Here is an 18,323-nt window from a genome sequence, read left to right on the forward strand (position 1 = left end):
AGTCCTGTAAAAAAAAAAAAAAAATGCTGCTGAGAAATGTAGCACACGCACGCACACACACACACTCCAAGTGCATTCTAACCAAATATCAAAAGATATTCTCCGCTACGGGTAGCATCACCAATGGGGATATTTGGGGAGCTACTGACTCACTACTCATGGTGGCTCTGACCAATATATTTAAAGATAAAAGATAAAGTGGGAAATTGATCCAACCTTCTAGTCGTGATTGTGCCAAAAAATGCAACACTTGCGGCATTTATGCCACTTACGCCACTTTACTCAAAAAGTGGACGGAGCATAGCGTAAATTTATAGCACAAATTTACACCAGCTCACAGATGGCCTAGATTTGACTTTCTGGCATATAAAATTCCAGTCTTAATAAATTCCATGCACTATATCTGAATGCTGTTTAGAGTGGGGAGAAAATGGAGGGGAAAAGATAAAACATACTAATATAATATAGGCTAAGGATGCTTCAGGACACACAAACAGAGTTTTTTGGTTTCCACGAGAGATTTCTATGAATGTCCATGGTGGGCAGGTTGTGGATTTCTTTATCCTTTTATGGTCTCCCGTTATCGAATGAACGGCCAGCTTTCTGAGTTAGACTTCGTTTACATCTGCGTCGGGACTCCGTTCATGGTTTTCGTCTGAGCTTTCTGTCAGGGGAACCCATGAATGGAATCCAAACAAAGAAACGGAGACCATAGGTTTCCGTTTACATCACCATTGATTTCAATGGTGACGGATCCGATTCAAATGGTTTCCGTTTTATCAACGATGTGTAAGGGCTCCGTTGTTTTGCCAAAATCAATACCGTAGCCGACTGCGCTATTCATTCCATCAAAGCGACGGAACCCTTACACAATGGTTACAAACGGAAACCTATGATGGATTCTGTTCATGGGTTCCCGGCCTTTGGGTGTGTGACTTGTGCGGAGGCACAGGGCGCAATACTCTTGCACAATGAGGGTGGGTGCTGCCTTTACAACATCTGCCGCCAGCAATCCTTCCCCCCCCCACCCCCATTCCTCCACTACGTCTAGGTGAGCTGCACTAAATATGGCTACACAGGACTCCCAGGGGCAATCCAAACCTTCATAAAACTCCCCCCTTCTCAGAAAACACCTCTTTAACTTTCATCCTTCTCCTGAGAAAGCAGAGGATTCCTGACGCCCCTCCTCCAACACACATAGCACCATCCAGCTTATGGCTCCTAAAACCTTTTATGCCTAAAGTACTGACATCCTCACCAAATAGGTATTGGTCAATGTATATGTACAGTGTGTCATTATCCATTTATTGTGTAACTATGTTTATGCATTTGTCACCATCTACGTAATGTATATGCATGTCACGAGTGATGTCACTATGCATAGTATATGGATATGTAACTGTATGTACTGTATGTATAACAGTTTATAATATAATAATGTACATATGTGTATGTACACACACACACACTGTACAGTATTTTTTGTAAGGTGATATGGTGGATCCTATGATGTGCATTATTTGGGCACTGTATAGCGGTATTATTTGGTTACTGTTTAGTGTTCTCATTTGAGCACTTTTTTTATTTTTTTAAAGGGTATTTGGATACAGTGATTTAATATTTAGCCACTAACATAATATTTAGGTACAGTATGGTATTTGGCCACTATATTCCTTATTGGGTACAGTATGGCATATTCTGTAGACACAGTATTTGATACAGTTTGGCGTTTTATTGAGGCACTGAATACCATTATTTGGACATTGTATGGCATATAATTTCGAGGGTATGGTATATTATTAACCCCTGTATGGTAGCAATATTTTGGCACTGGGCTAGTATATGGTGACATTAGTTAATAACTGCTCCCACCCTCCTTATGCAAGTGCACTTTACTGCAAAAAATTTACGTAAAAACTGTTTCTTAAAAAAGGACACGTGTGTGTGTGTGTGTGTGTGTGTGTGTGTGTGTGTGTGTGCTTTTTTTTTATTTATTTTTTTTAAGCCACATTCCTCCCCTCATTTCTCACCACCTTCCGATTCCAGCGCTGTAGGTAGGCGATTCCAGCTCCTCAATAGGTGTTGCTTCCTGCATTACTGGAACGCTGTCTAATCAGAACGGACAGCCTCACAATGATGCAGAAGACATTGTGCTGCTTAATGGTTCATATTGTAAGTCTCTGAGGGTATGCTCAGATGTTGCGTTCAAGTAGTGAACTTGACTGCACCGTCTCAATATACCCTGACCGTGTTTGACCACTACATTTTATTTCTTGGGGGCACTAAAATAAAAATTTCCACACCGGGAGCCATGTAGACAAAGGCCGGCCCTGAAACTACATAAATGGTCCACCAAAGTGCCTTTTTGGGGTCAGAATAAAATATGGCACATATGAACTTAATATAGACACTACCTATTTAGAACAGACTGATGCCTACATGACCTGTTCCCCTTTAAAAAGTGAGGGAAATTGGATGGCCTGAGGAAGACGCTTGTTCGGCGTTGAAACGCGTAGCCACTCAATGAAATAAACATATCTTACCTATTATATTTGGATTTCATTCCTATCGAGTCTACCACGCAGCAGCGCCCCCGAAAAGATCCAATTTTTCTCCTTTATTTCCCTCAAACCAAGCGGTCCCCTCGGGGTACCGACTCGGATCTGGCAGCAGCACTGTGGTTTTATCTATACGCCTCAAAAACATCCTACCTAGGTGAGCATGATACATGCCCTCTTGCCTCACCCTCTACCCTCTGATCTGCACAAGGTGGCGCCGTGTGTTTTTTCTCTTTCTCTCCTTTAAAAAGTGAGCGCCTAGAAACTCTTAAGGTATATTATTGGTCGATCTGCAACATGGTTCCTTATGTAAACAAATCATTACTTCACGTCCATTGCAAAGATAGTAATTTTATTTCCAAGTGTTGTAACTCTATAGGAGTAATAGTAACTCCATTGACCTAAAAGTGTTGTAGTCCTGTTTGTATGTACAGCCCTGAGTATCACGAGAGAAACTTAAATTTTGCTGCATAAAAGCTACGGTATTTAACTTGGTCAAACACAAAACTATTGGCCGTATATCTGACAATTTGATATGCGCGGGGGCAGACCAATAGCCATCTGGGGAAACAAGGATTAAGCATTTTGCGATTTGATTTTCGACTAGGTGTCTAGCAACGGGTTATTTCCCACTCCCTATTGAAGTAAACATGCATCCGCAGCTGATCTGGTATGTGCAAGGCTTCGTTCACATCTGCGTCGGGACTCTGTTTATGGGTTTCGTCGGAGCTTTCCGACAGTACAATAGTTGTACCCACTAGTTTAGAATTATTAGGACATATTATAATTGCTCTAACATGAAGTAATCTTTCCTGGTTAATAGAGTCCATTTACATTACATAAAGCTCCTGAACAAAGAACACCCGTAAACTACATATTTTTTTTTTAACTCTTAAAAGTGATGTAGCAGCAAGAGTGTCTCTAGGAATAAGACACAACGGTTTCAAGTAGATTGTAGAAAATAAACTGTAATCTTACTCTATTGAGTATTGTGCATTTAGAAAAAGAATGCTCTAGTAAACCTTTATAACCCGATGCCTAGGTATCCTGACACTATTTTCAAAAATGATTTACTTACGGTCCATCTAAAATAAGTATAAGTTTTGGCTCTTACATTGTATAACCTAATGTTCTCCACTGTTGTCCTGGCTAAGAATCCAATCCATCTGCATGGAGTTTGTTCGTTCTCACTGTTTGCATGTGTGTCCTCCCAGTACTCTGGTTTCCACTTCAAGCACCTACTGATGGGTTAACTGGCTTTCTATAAAAATAGCCCACTTGTGTGTATCCGATAGGGAAATTAGATTGTGAGCCCCATTGGGAACAGGGACTTGTGTGAATGATGAGAAACTCTTTGGAATGTATTGGCGCTATATAAGCAACCGGACATAAATCCATAACACTATTGGAATCCCTGTATTTTGGTGCGTAGCCAGCGTAATTTGGGCAGAGCGCTGTGCTTGGCTGTTCCCATCAGCCTCATAGGCTTTGACTGGACCCCCCATTGATCTACAATTTTTCACCCATCCAGTGTATAGGTAAAAAATGTTTCATGCTGGAATACCCTTTTAATGTAAAGTTTTATGGCATAAATACTTTTAAAAATATGGTGTTTGGGCCAAAAGCTACATTAATAAAACCCATGATCCACATTATGCAACATGACTGTGCAATTAATTTAACTTTGTTCAACCCTCTGATCTGGTGAGGTTTTAAAATCGCTCAACATTTGTATGACCGACACATCCACGGAAATGTATTAAAGGGGTTTTCCGATATCCGGGCCATTTTCGGAACACACTTAACTGTACTGGATGCTGGCGAATAAAAATCTTTCGCAAATACCTACAATTTTGGAAAAGTTGGTTTCCACTGTGCTGTCTGCTGCTTTACCCACCACCGGACCTCCAGGTAGTAATGTAGCGTCCATTCAGAAGCCACATTACATGACCATAGCAGCCAATCATGGTACTGCCCCTGTGATGTTGCGTCAACAGTATAGTGCCATGATTGGCTGCCATAGTTAGGTGACTTCTCAAGAACGTCACTATCTAGGGCACCTGTGGCAGGGGAGGCAGCAGGTGTACCCCAAAATATTGCATCTGTCGCATGAACTTTGTTAAATAGCATTGTCTAGCTAGGGGGTACAGCTGTCTAAATAGACTTTATTTATTTTTTATTTTTTTAACTAGACCGCAAAAAGGGATGGGCACATCTGCCCTCTGAGCACATCTGATTGGCTCAGTACAGCACCTAGTTTACAATGTGCCCTATCATTTTGCCCCAGATTTGGGGGCTGTTTACTGAGAGTAGATGCATCCACCTCTTTTCTTTATTAGAGCCTCTGATAAATGCCATGAAATTAAAAGGGTCTGCGTAGTGAACAATTTTAATTGAGGTGTGATAAATAAATCACTCCTCCTATATCTCATGTAGGATTATGTTGCAGGATATTAAAATAATACTTTTTTTCTAAAAATAAATAAAAATGGTGCCATCAGTATTGCTGTGTAGGCACTTAATTAAAACCATGTGTTTGCAATCCAGAAAACTATTTATTGAAATCCATTTGTAAGAATTGCTTTAAAATTTGTTCTAGGAGCGTTGTTGCAGAACTTCCTCAAGGATACTTGCCTTGAGGCAAAGCTGTCAAGCTGTTTCTTGTATTGCACTTGGGATACTGTTTTTCCAACAGAGAGGGAAGGAATGAGAATGAAGAAGGGGAGGCCACTCGGTCGGATTATCCATTTATGGAATAAGCACAACCTCCTTACTCCCAGCCGGAGAGATCATGGTCTGCCTGTTAGCTGGGACTGGTGTCTCTGCACATACTAGGTGTTGTATGTGTTGGTATTTGCAGAATTGGATTGTGAGGACTTGTACTGTTTATTCCAGCCACAGCTCCGCACACCGCAGGCCATGCAATAAGTGGATTGTAGCAGTCAGACAATGTCTGCATTGTATAGTTGTCTGAAAGGTAAAAAGTAAGTCATCCCTTCATTCTTTGTTCCTTTGTTGCCTCTGTCTTTATATGCTGCCTAACCCTAAACTGAGGCTAGAAGAAGAAAATCTGGTTTTCCTTCATCTGTTACACTTTTTTTTTTTTTTTTTTTTTTAAACAATCTGATTAAGTGACGTAAATTCTTATCTGATATATGTATATCGAATAATGTATAACCAAAACCGTGACTGCTCGTGTTCAGATTTGATCAGATTTTTGTCCATTACTTTTTATCTAAGCATGCACGTCTCGATAGGATACATTGTGTTTTATCTGTCCAGCTTCTATTCATGTTATCAAGTGTTGTGATTGATATCTCTCTAGTGAATTGCTGTACCAACATGTGCTAACTAATTTATTGCTACCAAGTATTTGGTATGAGCGATACATTGGGCTATTGGAACATCTATTCTTCTTACTAAATGTATCTTGCTGTTAATAAACATAGGTATGGGATTATATGACCGTAGGTGTTGGATGAATTCTGTCTTTCTTGTATTTTAAAAATTTGTGCGAGAATGTATGTTGATTTACAATGTCCGAACATCACTTTTTCATTGGACAGACCCACTGTTAACCCTAAATCTGCTGTTCTTCTTTCGGCTGTCTGTCATTTTCTCAGTGTCCCAATTTTGAGTTTTTACCTTTCCATCTGCTTTTTCTTAAGATTTTTATGTTCTAGTGTATTGGTATATTCTTGGCATGACCGACTAGAATAAATGATATATTATAATATCCTATAGCCAGATTCAGTTGTATTGCCACAGCTATATAGTCTTCTAACTCCTCTGCACTGAATTTAACACTTCTCATTATTGATGTGTATAGCTTTAAATATTAGAACAAAAAAGCACATTCATAAATGTAAAACATCCTGGTAGATATGGTTTATAGATGTGGACATGAAGTTTCTGTTTTTTCCTGCCAGTTTTATTTTTTCCCAGAATGTCAGCTTTTTGATATGGAACTGTAATGCTGAGGTGCATAAAGTAGGATATATCATGCCATACTTGTGTATGGGAATAGTTTTCACATAAATATGGCCCAGGTCATAGGTTTATAGTGGCAGAGTTATTAAGACTGGCATTTTATGGCACACCTATACATAAATTAAGCGACTCTGTGGCTGTCCATGCGCCTGAAAGGGAAAATCTACGCTAGCTAGGAGCTGGTGTAGATTTCCACTGTAATTTACGAAGGTTTCTTGCGTAAATTTGTCATGCCGCGACAGGCTACTCCTCTTTGACTAAGCCCCACCACCATTTAAAAAAAAGTGGCGGAGGCAGGGTAAAAGGACGAAAGTTACAAAAAAATGTTGCAACTTTTTTATTTTTTTTTTTATGCCAGAAATATATGGAAGATTGCTTAATAAAAAAACCCTTTTAGTGTTTGTCCTTTCACTATGGTCACTGGAGCAGAATAGGCAAAATGAGTAGTTTACAATGGCATATTGAATTTGGACGCTAAGGAAAACTTAACCCTAGTAAAAACTTTTGAGGGAATGTGCTATTGAAGGAGAATTTCTGAGTGGGGCGCAAGTCTAGAGGTTCTATCAGTGTTAATGGTTTTGCCTTCATATTCTACTGCTATGGAGGTTTTGAAGACGATGGGTCATATTGTCTCCACAGTCTTTCATGGTTACTTTGTGTAACATGTTGTTGCGTGGGTGCTATGAATCTGACTTTATAGGTTTGCAGTCTACCGTAGCATGTACTTGTGTAGGCATGAACATTTTGAGTTTCCGATTAAAACAAGATAGGAAAAAGTCTTAACTAATCTGCGCACCTTACCCTTATAGGCTGAATCTTATTAACCCAAAAAAATGTTGGCAGGAAACATCTGCGGCCTGATAATTTGGAACAGATCCACTCCTGGTCTACTGGGATTGGTTGAGGAGATTTATTTCTGCCCAAGTGAAAGTATGTAAACTTTGCTCCAAGGGAGGGTTCCTGTAGGTGTCATAAAATGTACGAACATGAGGGACGCTGACAGTAAAGGTAGAATGTCTTCTGCAGCGGATAGTGTGCCAAATAATAAATTCTAATAAAGGACCATTTGTAGATAGTTGCATATTTTGCTATGTGCTTGGTGTTTTGTATTAACAGTTAACCCATTGTTCAGATATTATGATTGTTGTTATTATTATGGCACTTGATGGAAACATGTCGTCTTTCAACCATATCAAGTCTTACTATTCTTTTAGCTTTATTTCTTTTTGTATTTTCTCATCTAGACATCGATGGCATATCCACAGGGTATGCCATGAATGTCTGATAGATCAGGATCCTACCTCCAAGTTACGGAAACGATAGCTTATATGGCTGCTAAAGGGGTTGTCTCAAGTTTTCTATCCTAGTCTATTGTCCCACGCTATGCTTAACTTTCGTTTTCACAAATCAATTCTATTTCCCAAAGTGGCAGATGTTCCCCTTCCCATGTGTTCTTTTACTTACCGTTGCCGGGGACACATCCTGGAGTAGATCTCCTCCAGTTTTTCGGTCGAGCATGCGCACCTCTGATTCTTCAGTCTTCTCCATCTTCTCAGTCTTTTTGTCCTGTCTTCTAAACACTCTCCCTCCAGTGCTCACGCACGTGCGCAGTATTGCCTGATAGGACGCATGTGCTGTCAGTCTTCGCTGCAGAACTTCGGCAGCACGTATTAGCCTGTGTGACAACCACTGCACATCTCGTAGACGGGCACGTGGATGGTGCACAGCTAGCAAGGAGAACTTATTGGGAGTTTTAGGATTTACACCCTGAGCGCTGGTCACATGGGTAATGCTGCAGGACCACCCTAAGAGCTTATCAAACGACCAGCGATAATGAAAAAACGGTGGTGCCAATGAAGGTTGGTACATGCCGCTTAGGTGCTCATGCTGTATGTTTAAATCAACCTTAAAGGGAATGTGTTGCCAGAAAAACATGTTTTGTTTTTTTTTAATTGAACATTTAGTGTGTAGGTGATTAAACATTGTTCAAATTTTTTTTATTTTTTTCACGAGTCAGGAAATATTATAAATTAGATTCTAATTTATAATATTTCCCATTGCTGGTCACTAGATGGAGCTATTCCCAAAATTGCAGCATTGCAAAATTGGGTAAAAAGCCCTCGCTCTAGTGAGCTCTCAGCATCCCCCCCTCCTTTATCCTGGCTAGTGCCGGGATAAACGAGGGGTTTGAACGGTCTAATCTCCTACACTGTGTGTCGCCATTTTTTGAGCTAACACACAGTGTAGTAGGTTTACATACAGTAGTAAACGTACACAAACACGAACATACATTGAAATCTCTTACCTGCTCCTGCCGCCGCGGCTCCCTCCGGCCCGTCCGCTCCGTCTGCTGCCGCTGGTCCAAGTGCACAAGTCCGGAAGCCGCGACCGGAAGTAGTAATCTTACTGTCCGGCCGCGACCTCCGGTCCACAGGAAAATGGCGCCGGACGGCGCCAATTTCAAATTGGACTGTGTGGGAGCGGCGCATGCGCAGTTCCCACACAGACGGCGTACACAGAAGTGGATGGGACGGGACCCGTTCGCAGTCCCTATGGGACTGTGGCTGCCGTATTCCATGTCTGTATGTGTCGTTAATCGACACATACAGAAATGGAACAAAAAATGGCAGCCCCCATAGGGAAGAAAAAGTGTAAAAATAAGAAAAAGTAAAACACAAACACACAAATATAAACGTTTTTAATAAAGCACTAACATCTTTAACATATTAAAAAAAAAATTGTGATGACACTGTTCCTTTAAGACAACCCCTTTAAGGAAACCGTGTAGCACAGCGAGCTCTGCTGTTTCTGTATTCCTGGCCACCTACACCGATTTCTCTTCCTAAAAGCGGAGTCCAACAGCCGCCTCTCCAGGTCGGACGAGGTCGGGTGACCCCCGTTCTGGCAATAGGCGCAAGCCCCCGAGGTGGGACCTGCATCTATCGGGCATTTCTGGCATATCCTATGGATCTAAGATGAGAATACCCTTTTAACATTTGGCTCTCTCTTCTACATAAAGCACTGTCTCTGTTTCCAGCGGCAGTAATTTTAAAGGGTATAAGCCTTTACATAACAGTTCCATTGATATCGATCTTAGCGCTATCATCATATGAGATATGCAAATCTTTCCGCTAAGCTGAAGTGCCCAGTACTTGGTAAGTTCAAGGAACGCCACCAATGTGCTCTTCTTGACATGTCTCTATGACATGTCAAAAGCTAGTTAAGTGTGTGTACTCAACTTCCAGCTGGATCCTAGATTGGTTATATGGCCCCTATTGACATGAATAGGGGCTGTAAAACATTCTTTGTACCAACTGAATATAGATAACAATGCAGATGGAGGGGGTCTGTGCTGGTAATTTGTAATTATACGACTACTGAATAGAGAATTTGTCCACCATATAGAAGAAAAAGCAACAAAAGTTAATAAACCATATTGTTCACTTTGTGATAAGTGCAATATTTATTCCTATCGCTGAGGGCCTAAGCAGCATTGGACTAAGGTTCCTTGTGATCACCAAGGAAATTATTCTGAAGGTCCACACTACATTTATACATCTTCTTTTACTTGTAGTATTTATCATTGCACACGCAGTCCATATTAATAAGGTCTAATTTTATAAAATACAAAATAAATGGACGCTAGTGGCAAGTGAGACCTTTGGTGTCCTGTATATTAGGGGACCACTATTGTGTTAATCCTGGAACACTCTGACCCTGGGCCTGAGTAGCTGTAATATCTAATTTTCTCAAGTGGGTGATGATGTCCTGGGACACACTCTCTCTTAGGCTATGTTCACACGGAGTATTTTGGGGGAGGAATATCTGCCTCAAAATTCCGTTTGGAACTTCCAGGCAGATTTTCCTCTCCCTGCACGCCGTTTTTCGCGGCAAATTTCGCGCCGTTTTTCGCCCGCGGCCATTGAGCACCGCGGGCATAAAACAGCGCGAAATGCACTTTCTCTGCCTCCCATTGAAGTCAATGGGAGGTCAGAGGCGGAAGCACCCGAAGATAGGGCATGTCGCTGCTTTTTCCCGCGAGGCAGTTTTACTGCTCGCGGGAAAAAGACGCCGACGCCTCCCATTGAAATCAATGGGAGGCGTTCTCTGGCCGTTTTTGCCGAGTTTTGCAACGCGGTTTCCGCTTCAAAAAACTCGGCAAAATACTCCATGTGAACATAGCCTTAGGTCACATTGATTCTACTGATACCTGTAGATAATTGTTAAACCTGCTACATCTAGTATCTAGAACTGGCAGACCATCCTTTCTGGATATTCCAGAGAGTTTGCCACTAAGCTGCCTGCAGGTACATATTGGCATTATGCATAGTTACATCCCATAAACATGCAGTTGTATATGTCGTTCAGGACTGGAGAAGAATATGATGACAACTTAGGTTATACTAGCCAAAGGGGCGGTAATTCTGCTCTTTGTGGGCGGTGTCGTTTTTTTTTTCTCTGTATGGCGTTGTCCAATCCGCGTCATACAGCTTTTCCACTTCCCCGCACTTCGTGATCTCCGCTTCAATCGCGAGATTACGCTGTGTTTACTCTTCCGGCCAGGGGGTCCTTCAGCACTCATCCAGGAAGACAGTTGAAGGACCTGCGGCCGTAAGTATAACCACAGCGTGATCTCACGATTGAAGCAGAGATCATGCTGTGCAGGGATAGGGAGAAGCTGTATGATGCTGATTGGACAGCGTAACACAGACAAAAAAATAACACCGCCCACAGAGAGCAGTGTTACCGCCCTTTTAGCTAGTGTTGCCTCATTTGCATATTAAGAAAAAAAGCTCATAACTTTTAAAATAGTATTTTTGGGACACAATATTCACTGGAATTATCAGTGTGACCGCGCCTATTTAAAGAAGTTAAGAGATTGGGCATTAATAAACTAGTACACCGAAAAAGGCCATACTTACAAATGGACACAGCCAGGTCAGAAATGCTGATGAAAGGGCGAGCAGGTGCTTTAAATAATAGCCACTCCCACTAGTCTTGAGGGGAGTGGTGTGTGTGGTGCATGGGATGTGTAGTAAGAAATAATAAATGGTGTGTGCAAGTGTAATACTATAAGTGAAATATAGGGGGCAGTAATGAGTGAAGTGCCTCAATAGAAATAAATGGATAATGGGGTGCAAGTGAGTGAAACATGGAGGGATAGTGTGTACGTCATGAGGCACAACGTGTATAGCCAGGTAGAAGCCTATTTGTGACGCCTTGATAATTCATAGAGCGGGCTACCCTGCTTGCTATGCCAAACAACAACAACACCATGCTCTCCCAGCATCAAAGACCCGGCTGTGTCCAAGAGAAGAGAATATACATAATAATGAAAAATACCTGGGGTATTGGTAATCATTTTGGCCAAAAGGACGCAAGCTCGCAATCCACGACAAGGATCCCCAGACTTGCGAGTCCCTAACTCCTAAACTGGAACAGAACGTTCCTGATGCACAAACAGAACCGATAAAAACACAGGGACATATACATGGTGTGTTGTTGTTTGGCATAGCAAGCAGGGTAGCCCGCTCTATGAATTATCAAGGCGTCACAAATAGGCTTCTACCTGGCTATACACGTTGTGCCTCATGACGTACACACTATCCCTCCATGTTTCACTCACTTGCACCCCATTATCCATTTATTTCTATTGAGGCACTTCATTTATTACTGCCCCCTATATTTCACTTATAGTATTACACTTGCACACACTATTCATTTATTATTTCTTACTACACATCCCATGCACCACACACCACTCCCCTCAAGACTAGTGGGAGTGGCTATTATTATTTAAAGCACCTGCTCGCCCTTTCATCAGCATTTCTGACCTGGCTGTGTCCATTTGTAAGTATGGCCTTTTTCGGTGTTTTTGTCGGTTCTATTAATAAACTAGTGACTGATCCTCTTTAATGGCTTCCATTCGTAGTTACCACCATGTATTTGTTTTCTTTATCTGGGTAGTTGACCAAGATAACTCTGATAAAGGGCAGATAAATAATGATAATTTCACGCAAGGGATCAAGTCAGAAAATGTTCTATTAATAATTTATGTAACACATTGCGCAAATGTTATTAGTAGAACTCCATTCATATTGGCAAAGATGTCAGTTTTCCTTATAGTTTGTTAATATATGGCTTTCCAGTGTTACCTCTGGAAACGGCAACACCCTGGAGCTAGATGCGGACCATGGGTTCAGTGCACATTTATTCATTTCCTCTGCAAATAGTGGAGTGGACTTGGTAATGCTGTTCTTTGTTATTCAGTGGTACGTTTCATTCCAGAAAAGGGAGCTTGATCCAGGAAATCTGGCCAGCTTCACTTGTCCTGGAAATGACTGCTTGTTTATGAAACTACCAGGGGGCACATTTAGCACGGGCAGCAAGTCTAGCCGTGGGCTAATCTGAATATGTGCGCTTCCATCACTTGTATCCTCTTTATTAATGTTTGTGTACTGGTTGTTTGCATGAATAATGGTCTGGAGTAACATTTTTTTCAGGGAAATTAAGCTGTTCTTTGTGCATTTTTGTTTTCTCTTCCATTAGTTGTTGTGGTGTGTTTGTTTTGTTTTTATACTAAGTTTCTAACTTAGTAGTTTTATACAAATGTCCCATGTTCTATTCCAATCTATTTTTATTATGAGGCATATGTAATGTATGTCAGCACAATTTAGTCAACGTATTTTATTGCCGGTGCTGGTTTTCAGAATATAGGCTGGCTAGTTTTGCACTACTTCACGTAACATTTCGTCACAGACTACATAGCGACCTGTTACCATCAAAATGCCTCAGCTGTTCTTTCATGGACAAGTTGAAGTGAACTCTGAGTTGTCTGTAAAAACGACATGAAACTCCTTTATATTAAAAAGTGGCCTTGTGGCCCATACTAACCAGTTTCCATGTATCCTTTCTCCACTTCTATTTAGAAGATTTCCTTTTGCGGGCAACAAGATCCCTTTTGCTCTGAGCCAGCTTTGACATGATGCCCAATTTGTTAAGTTATTGCATATAAATGGGCCACGTTGTATGAGTAAAATTGCATACATGTAAGGCATGAGTCGCCACAGCCTTAGCCTTTCCCCAATAAAATGTATAATTTCCCGATATTGCACATATTTTCATGGGTACATGGGTAAACCACCAGCATGATTTAATATTTTGGGAGGAAGGTGGGGTGTCTGGAGACCAGATTCAATGCAGTAGCACTCTCACCAGAGTTACATTTTTCAGCTCATTGCGGACCTGTATATGAGAGATGCTGTCTGAACGATGGTTTGGCTCACGTTTATCAAAAGTCTATGGTCAACTTTCAATTTACTGGTTGTGTGTGTGTGATTCTATCCTATCTATCCATCTATCATTTTCTGAAAAAATCTCAATCAAGGCTGTTCTCTTTGGACCTTAGTGACTCTTGGAAAGTGTATTGTCAGAAATAAAACTAGGCATCCTCTGCAGTTCCAACCAAAATAACTACATTTTAACACGGTCTGCATCCTGGCTCTGGTTGGGATAGCTCACATGGGTCGACATTTGAAGAGCAGAAACTTGCAGGAAGTTTTTATAGGCTCGGGTGGGTCACGGGAAAGGAAGTGATAAAGTTCTGCATTGCTTTCAGTCTTTTGATGTTGGATCCCTAAGGTTGACTGCTACCTGCTGTGTCAGAAATGCACTCAATGTTTCCTGTACTTAGCAGCTTTTCTTTTGCTGTCGTTTTTGTCCTCTCTTATACTTAGCAACTTTACTGCAACCTGTTTTTGTTTTTTCTTCTTCAAAGACTACAACCTCCATTGTTGTAATTGTTGAACAGCAGGAACAAGTCAATGTTAGTCTGTCATAAGAGATTCCAATATGTACAGTTCATGGGCGATACTGAGATTCCTTATACAATAAATATCCTTTAATCCCGGATTACAGGACTAGAAAGCTGCTGAATGATCAAATTTTCTGGATTATTTAACGTTCTTATAAAAGTATTGAAAACGTACAAATCCAGGAACTTCAGGTTCTATGGTACATTCCCAAGATAATGAACATGTATACTATTAATGTGGGGGGTAAAAATAATTTATCTGAGTGTTGTTCACATTTGAAAGGTGCGAATTTTATGATCCTACCTGCCGTCCCAAGAATCATGTTGTTCTCATGAAAATTTAATGTTAGGGACATATGTCTTGCTATTCATATGATTATATATCTTTTTGACCGATTGGTTAAACTCTGGGCAAATAAAAAACAAACTCAAATTTTTTTTTTTTGCCTTAATTCCACCCTCCAAAATTTCTGTTAGCCGGTTAGTGTGATGCAGTTTTTTGGTTCACTTTGTCAGTTTCTCCTGGATCAGATCTCCCTGCATGAAGTGACGTCATGACTCTCCTTTTCGTGTGTGTATATATGTGGAATATATATATATAGCAAAATCCAAAACACAAGACAGCACTCCAAATTCAGTGAGAAATCGAATCACTTTAATCACCACTTGCGACGTTTCAGCCCTACTCCATGGGGCCTGTCTCAATCCAAAGCTTGAGAAAGGCCCCATTGAGTAGGGCTGAAATGTCGCAAGTGGTGATCAAATTCAGTGAAAAATCGGATCACTTTAGAGTGCTGTCTTGTGTTTTGGATTTTGCTGGCTATTTGGGACACTGGTCGTGTGTCTGAATGAGAACCTGTGCACCCGATACTGGAAGAACGGTGCTGTTTTTGCTCTGCTTTTTTATTTATATAATATATCAGCAGGAACAGAAGACAAGTAATCGCACCAGGACTACAGAGTTGGGGAGATGTTTGTTCACCACCCGGTGGAAAGAATGAGCATAATATATATTCGTGTGTGTACAGGGCCGGCGTCTTCACCCGGGCAAGTGCCGGGGCCCACTACCCTTGGGGGGAGGGGCCCACTTAGCATGCCACAATCACTGTCCATATATGCGCTAGCGGCTCTGCCCCGGGACTCTGTCTCTGGGGAAGCCTCTGACATCACTGTCCATATGTGGACAGTGATGTCCGGAGGAGCGAAGGCGTCCCAGGCAGAGTGCTAGCGGTTCTTTTCCGGGACTCCATCTCTGGTGAAGCCCCTGACATCACAGTCCATATATGCATGCGCACACGCTCTCTGCACATGTAAGGGCAGGTGAAAGGTTCTCTTTAAGACTTAGGCTCTGTATGAAAGAAATGTGTGCAGCTGCATACCATCTACTATTCTGTACCGCAAAAGAGGTATCTGGCTATAAACCTGCCAAAACATATACACAAAAAGCAATAGAAGTTGTTCAAGGTTAGAAAAAAAAGTATATGATTTTTTTCCAGAATTTGTGTCCATGGTTTCTGTCTAGTATTGCAGTCGAGTCTCGTACACGTAAATGGGGCTCAGCTGCAATACCATAAACAGCCCGGTGGGCAAGAGTGGCACTGTTTCTGGAGAAAAAAAGAAACCCTTTCTTCTAATCTAGGACAACTGCTTTATTTACATAAAACTAGAAAGTCTCTTTTAGGAATTATGTACTTTAATTCCTTACCATTTTCTGTTTGTCTGTGAATAAAAACATTATATAAGCTGAGAATTTGCTGCCATTGTATCCAGTCTGGACAATCCTTTGTGCAATAATTAAAACCAGTAATGTATCAACCTGCCGTCCAGGCTGTTTAGTTCACTGAGGATGCCTAGACCGGATACAATTGTAGAAAACTATCATCTGTGAGAAAATGTTTAGGTTGCAAAGCTCCTTAATATCTGGAAAGCTATAGACCTGCATGTTGCTGCCTTTACCTGATGCCCTTGTGGCAACAAAGCTTCTCTTGTGCTAATTCATATGGGAGCTATGTGGAGCTGGTCATTCATGTCCGCTTTATTCTTGTGTTTATAGTATCCTTATTCTAAAGCAAATTCGTCAATGTTGAGGACTTGTAGAGATTTCTAGATTCGCGGAGTCATTAGCATGACCTGTTTTTAAACCATGGCTTGGACTGGTGTAGAAAATAGTTGTCCCTTGTAAGAATAAGTTCTGTGTAATTACAGACTAAACGTGACCCTTTGCACCAAAGGCATTTCCTCTTGTAACATTTTCGAAAAACAATTCATCCTAGCCAGCTGCTCCGTGTTACAACCAGACAGAGGAGCTTGAAAAAATATTGTAGCTTTTTAACACTTTCTGGCAAAAGTAACAGAGATTTGGAAGAACATCCGAAATATAGTGAAGTGAACATCCATCCTTGTGTCACTGCTTTACAAATACGTTCCTATGAAAAAGTAAGATTCGTTATTGCTATTAACTGAGAATATTGAAAGGCAAACTTTTTAAAAAGTTATTATTTATTAGACCGTCTTTTACCCACACTATTCGCGAAACAGGGGGACTGGATATGTTGAACTGCTCCAGTCAGTGGGTGGCAAGTCTGGCAAATATGTGTCGCGTTAAGTACAAGGACTTGTGGTGGCACCAGCACTTCCGCTCCCAACTGTCAGGGAGATGGCATCTGGGACCCAGCAGTGGGCATGGATTTTTCTGTAGTAGTTTATTAGAGGGGCTGTGTTTTTAAGTGGCCTAAGGCTGGGTTCAAATAGTACAACCCAGTTAAAGCCGGTTTTCTTAAGACCGAAATAGTTTGGAACAAAAAATGATTTCTGGTTTTAGCTGCAATTGCTGAGTAAATTCAGCCGAAGATCCGTTTAATAGGAAGCTACTCAGTGTCCACCTTTTGTGAACCAATTAATATAAGTTACTGCCAGTGTCTTAGTCCAGAGCAGCATTCACAATTCTGCTGGCATTTTGATAGCTCTACGCATTTGACAATCTATACTATGGAATGCTGTGTATTTCTTTTTCACTTGTAGATTGTTATTCGAGTGGAAACCTCTTTACGGCTCATTGTCAGCAAGAAAAAGTACATCCCTCCACCCTTCTTTTTTGTCCTGTCAAAAAGTAGTATCCAGACATCTATATACATTGTTTGTTTTTGCTTTTTTTTATTTTACAATGAGAGCCAATGGCAACAGGATACAACTGTACATGCATCCTGTTATTATCCCTACTTTTCAGTAGTATATGTTTTTTTTGCTGTATACATCTACTGTATGATAAAAAAACAAAACATGATGTGAACTTTAGCCTTCGAAACACACACACACACACACACACACACACACACACACACACACACACCTAAAAAATCTGCCAGTTTGTGTTTTGGAATATAAAAGAAAGCTGGAGTACAGGGAAGAGAACCCATGGCAGAACATGCAAATTTTATGCAGATCATTTTCCCACCTTACCAAGAATCAAGGTCTTCTCCTTTTTAAGTTTGTGATATTGTGGAATTGTAAGAAGTGGAAATTGAGATATATATGCATTACCATTTTATATAATTAGAATATTTTTCTTTTTTAATCTATTAGTTAAGGTGTAACGATCAAGGGAAATGGCAAAGCCGGATGCACAGACCCTGTATGGTGGGACACTGAGTGCCTGCAGTTCTGTATCAGGGAGTGAAAGGCACCCCATGTGTCGCCATATTGTTTCAACGGAGAAAACCTCTGTAATAAGACATATGATGTAGCATGCCACAATCACGATTTTAATTATTTTTCAGAGATTCTTACATGTGCTACTGTAGATAATTAGGAACACAGGGGGACAGTATGACCAATAGCAGGCAGCCCTTGTCAAATACACAAGTTGCCCTTTTTATCTTTTATTTTTAAGAGGATACATTAGAATATCCTTAGACGTGGTCTTGAAACTGCCGTGGTGGTCTGTTTTTAGTATGAGCAAAATC

At 40.9% G+C, this 18,323-nt stretch overlaps 1 protein-coding gene across 1 annotated transcript in view; it reads left to right on the plus strand.

The window, feature by feature from the left end:
- Positions 1-5,278: 5,278 nt before the first annotated feature.
- KIAA1210 (KIAA1210 ortholog) overlaps positions 5,279-18,323 on the plus strand; it is a 51,000-nt gene continuing 37,955 nt past the window's right edge. The window contains exon 1 of the mRNA XM_075836641.1: positions 5,279-5,542. Coding sequence (XP_075692756.1) covers positions 5,508-5,542 — 35 coding nt within the window. The 5' untranslated portion in view covers positions 5,279-5,507. The remainder of the gene's footprint in view (positions 5,543-18,323) is intronic.

Source organism: Rhinoderma darwinii, chromosome 8 (genome assembly GCF_050947455.1).
Source record: "Rhinoderma darwinii isolate aRhiDar2 chromosome 8, aRhiDar2.hap1, whole genome shotgun sequence".
Taxonomy (NCBI): Eukaryota; Metazoa; Chordata; class Amphibia; order Anura; family Rhinodermatidae; genus Rhinoderma; species Rhinoderma darwinii.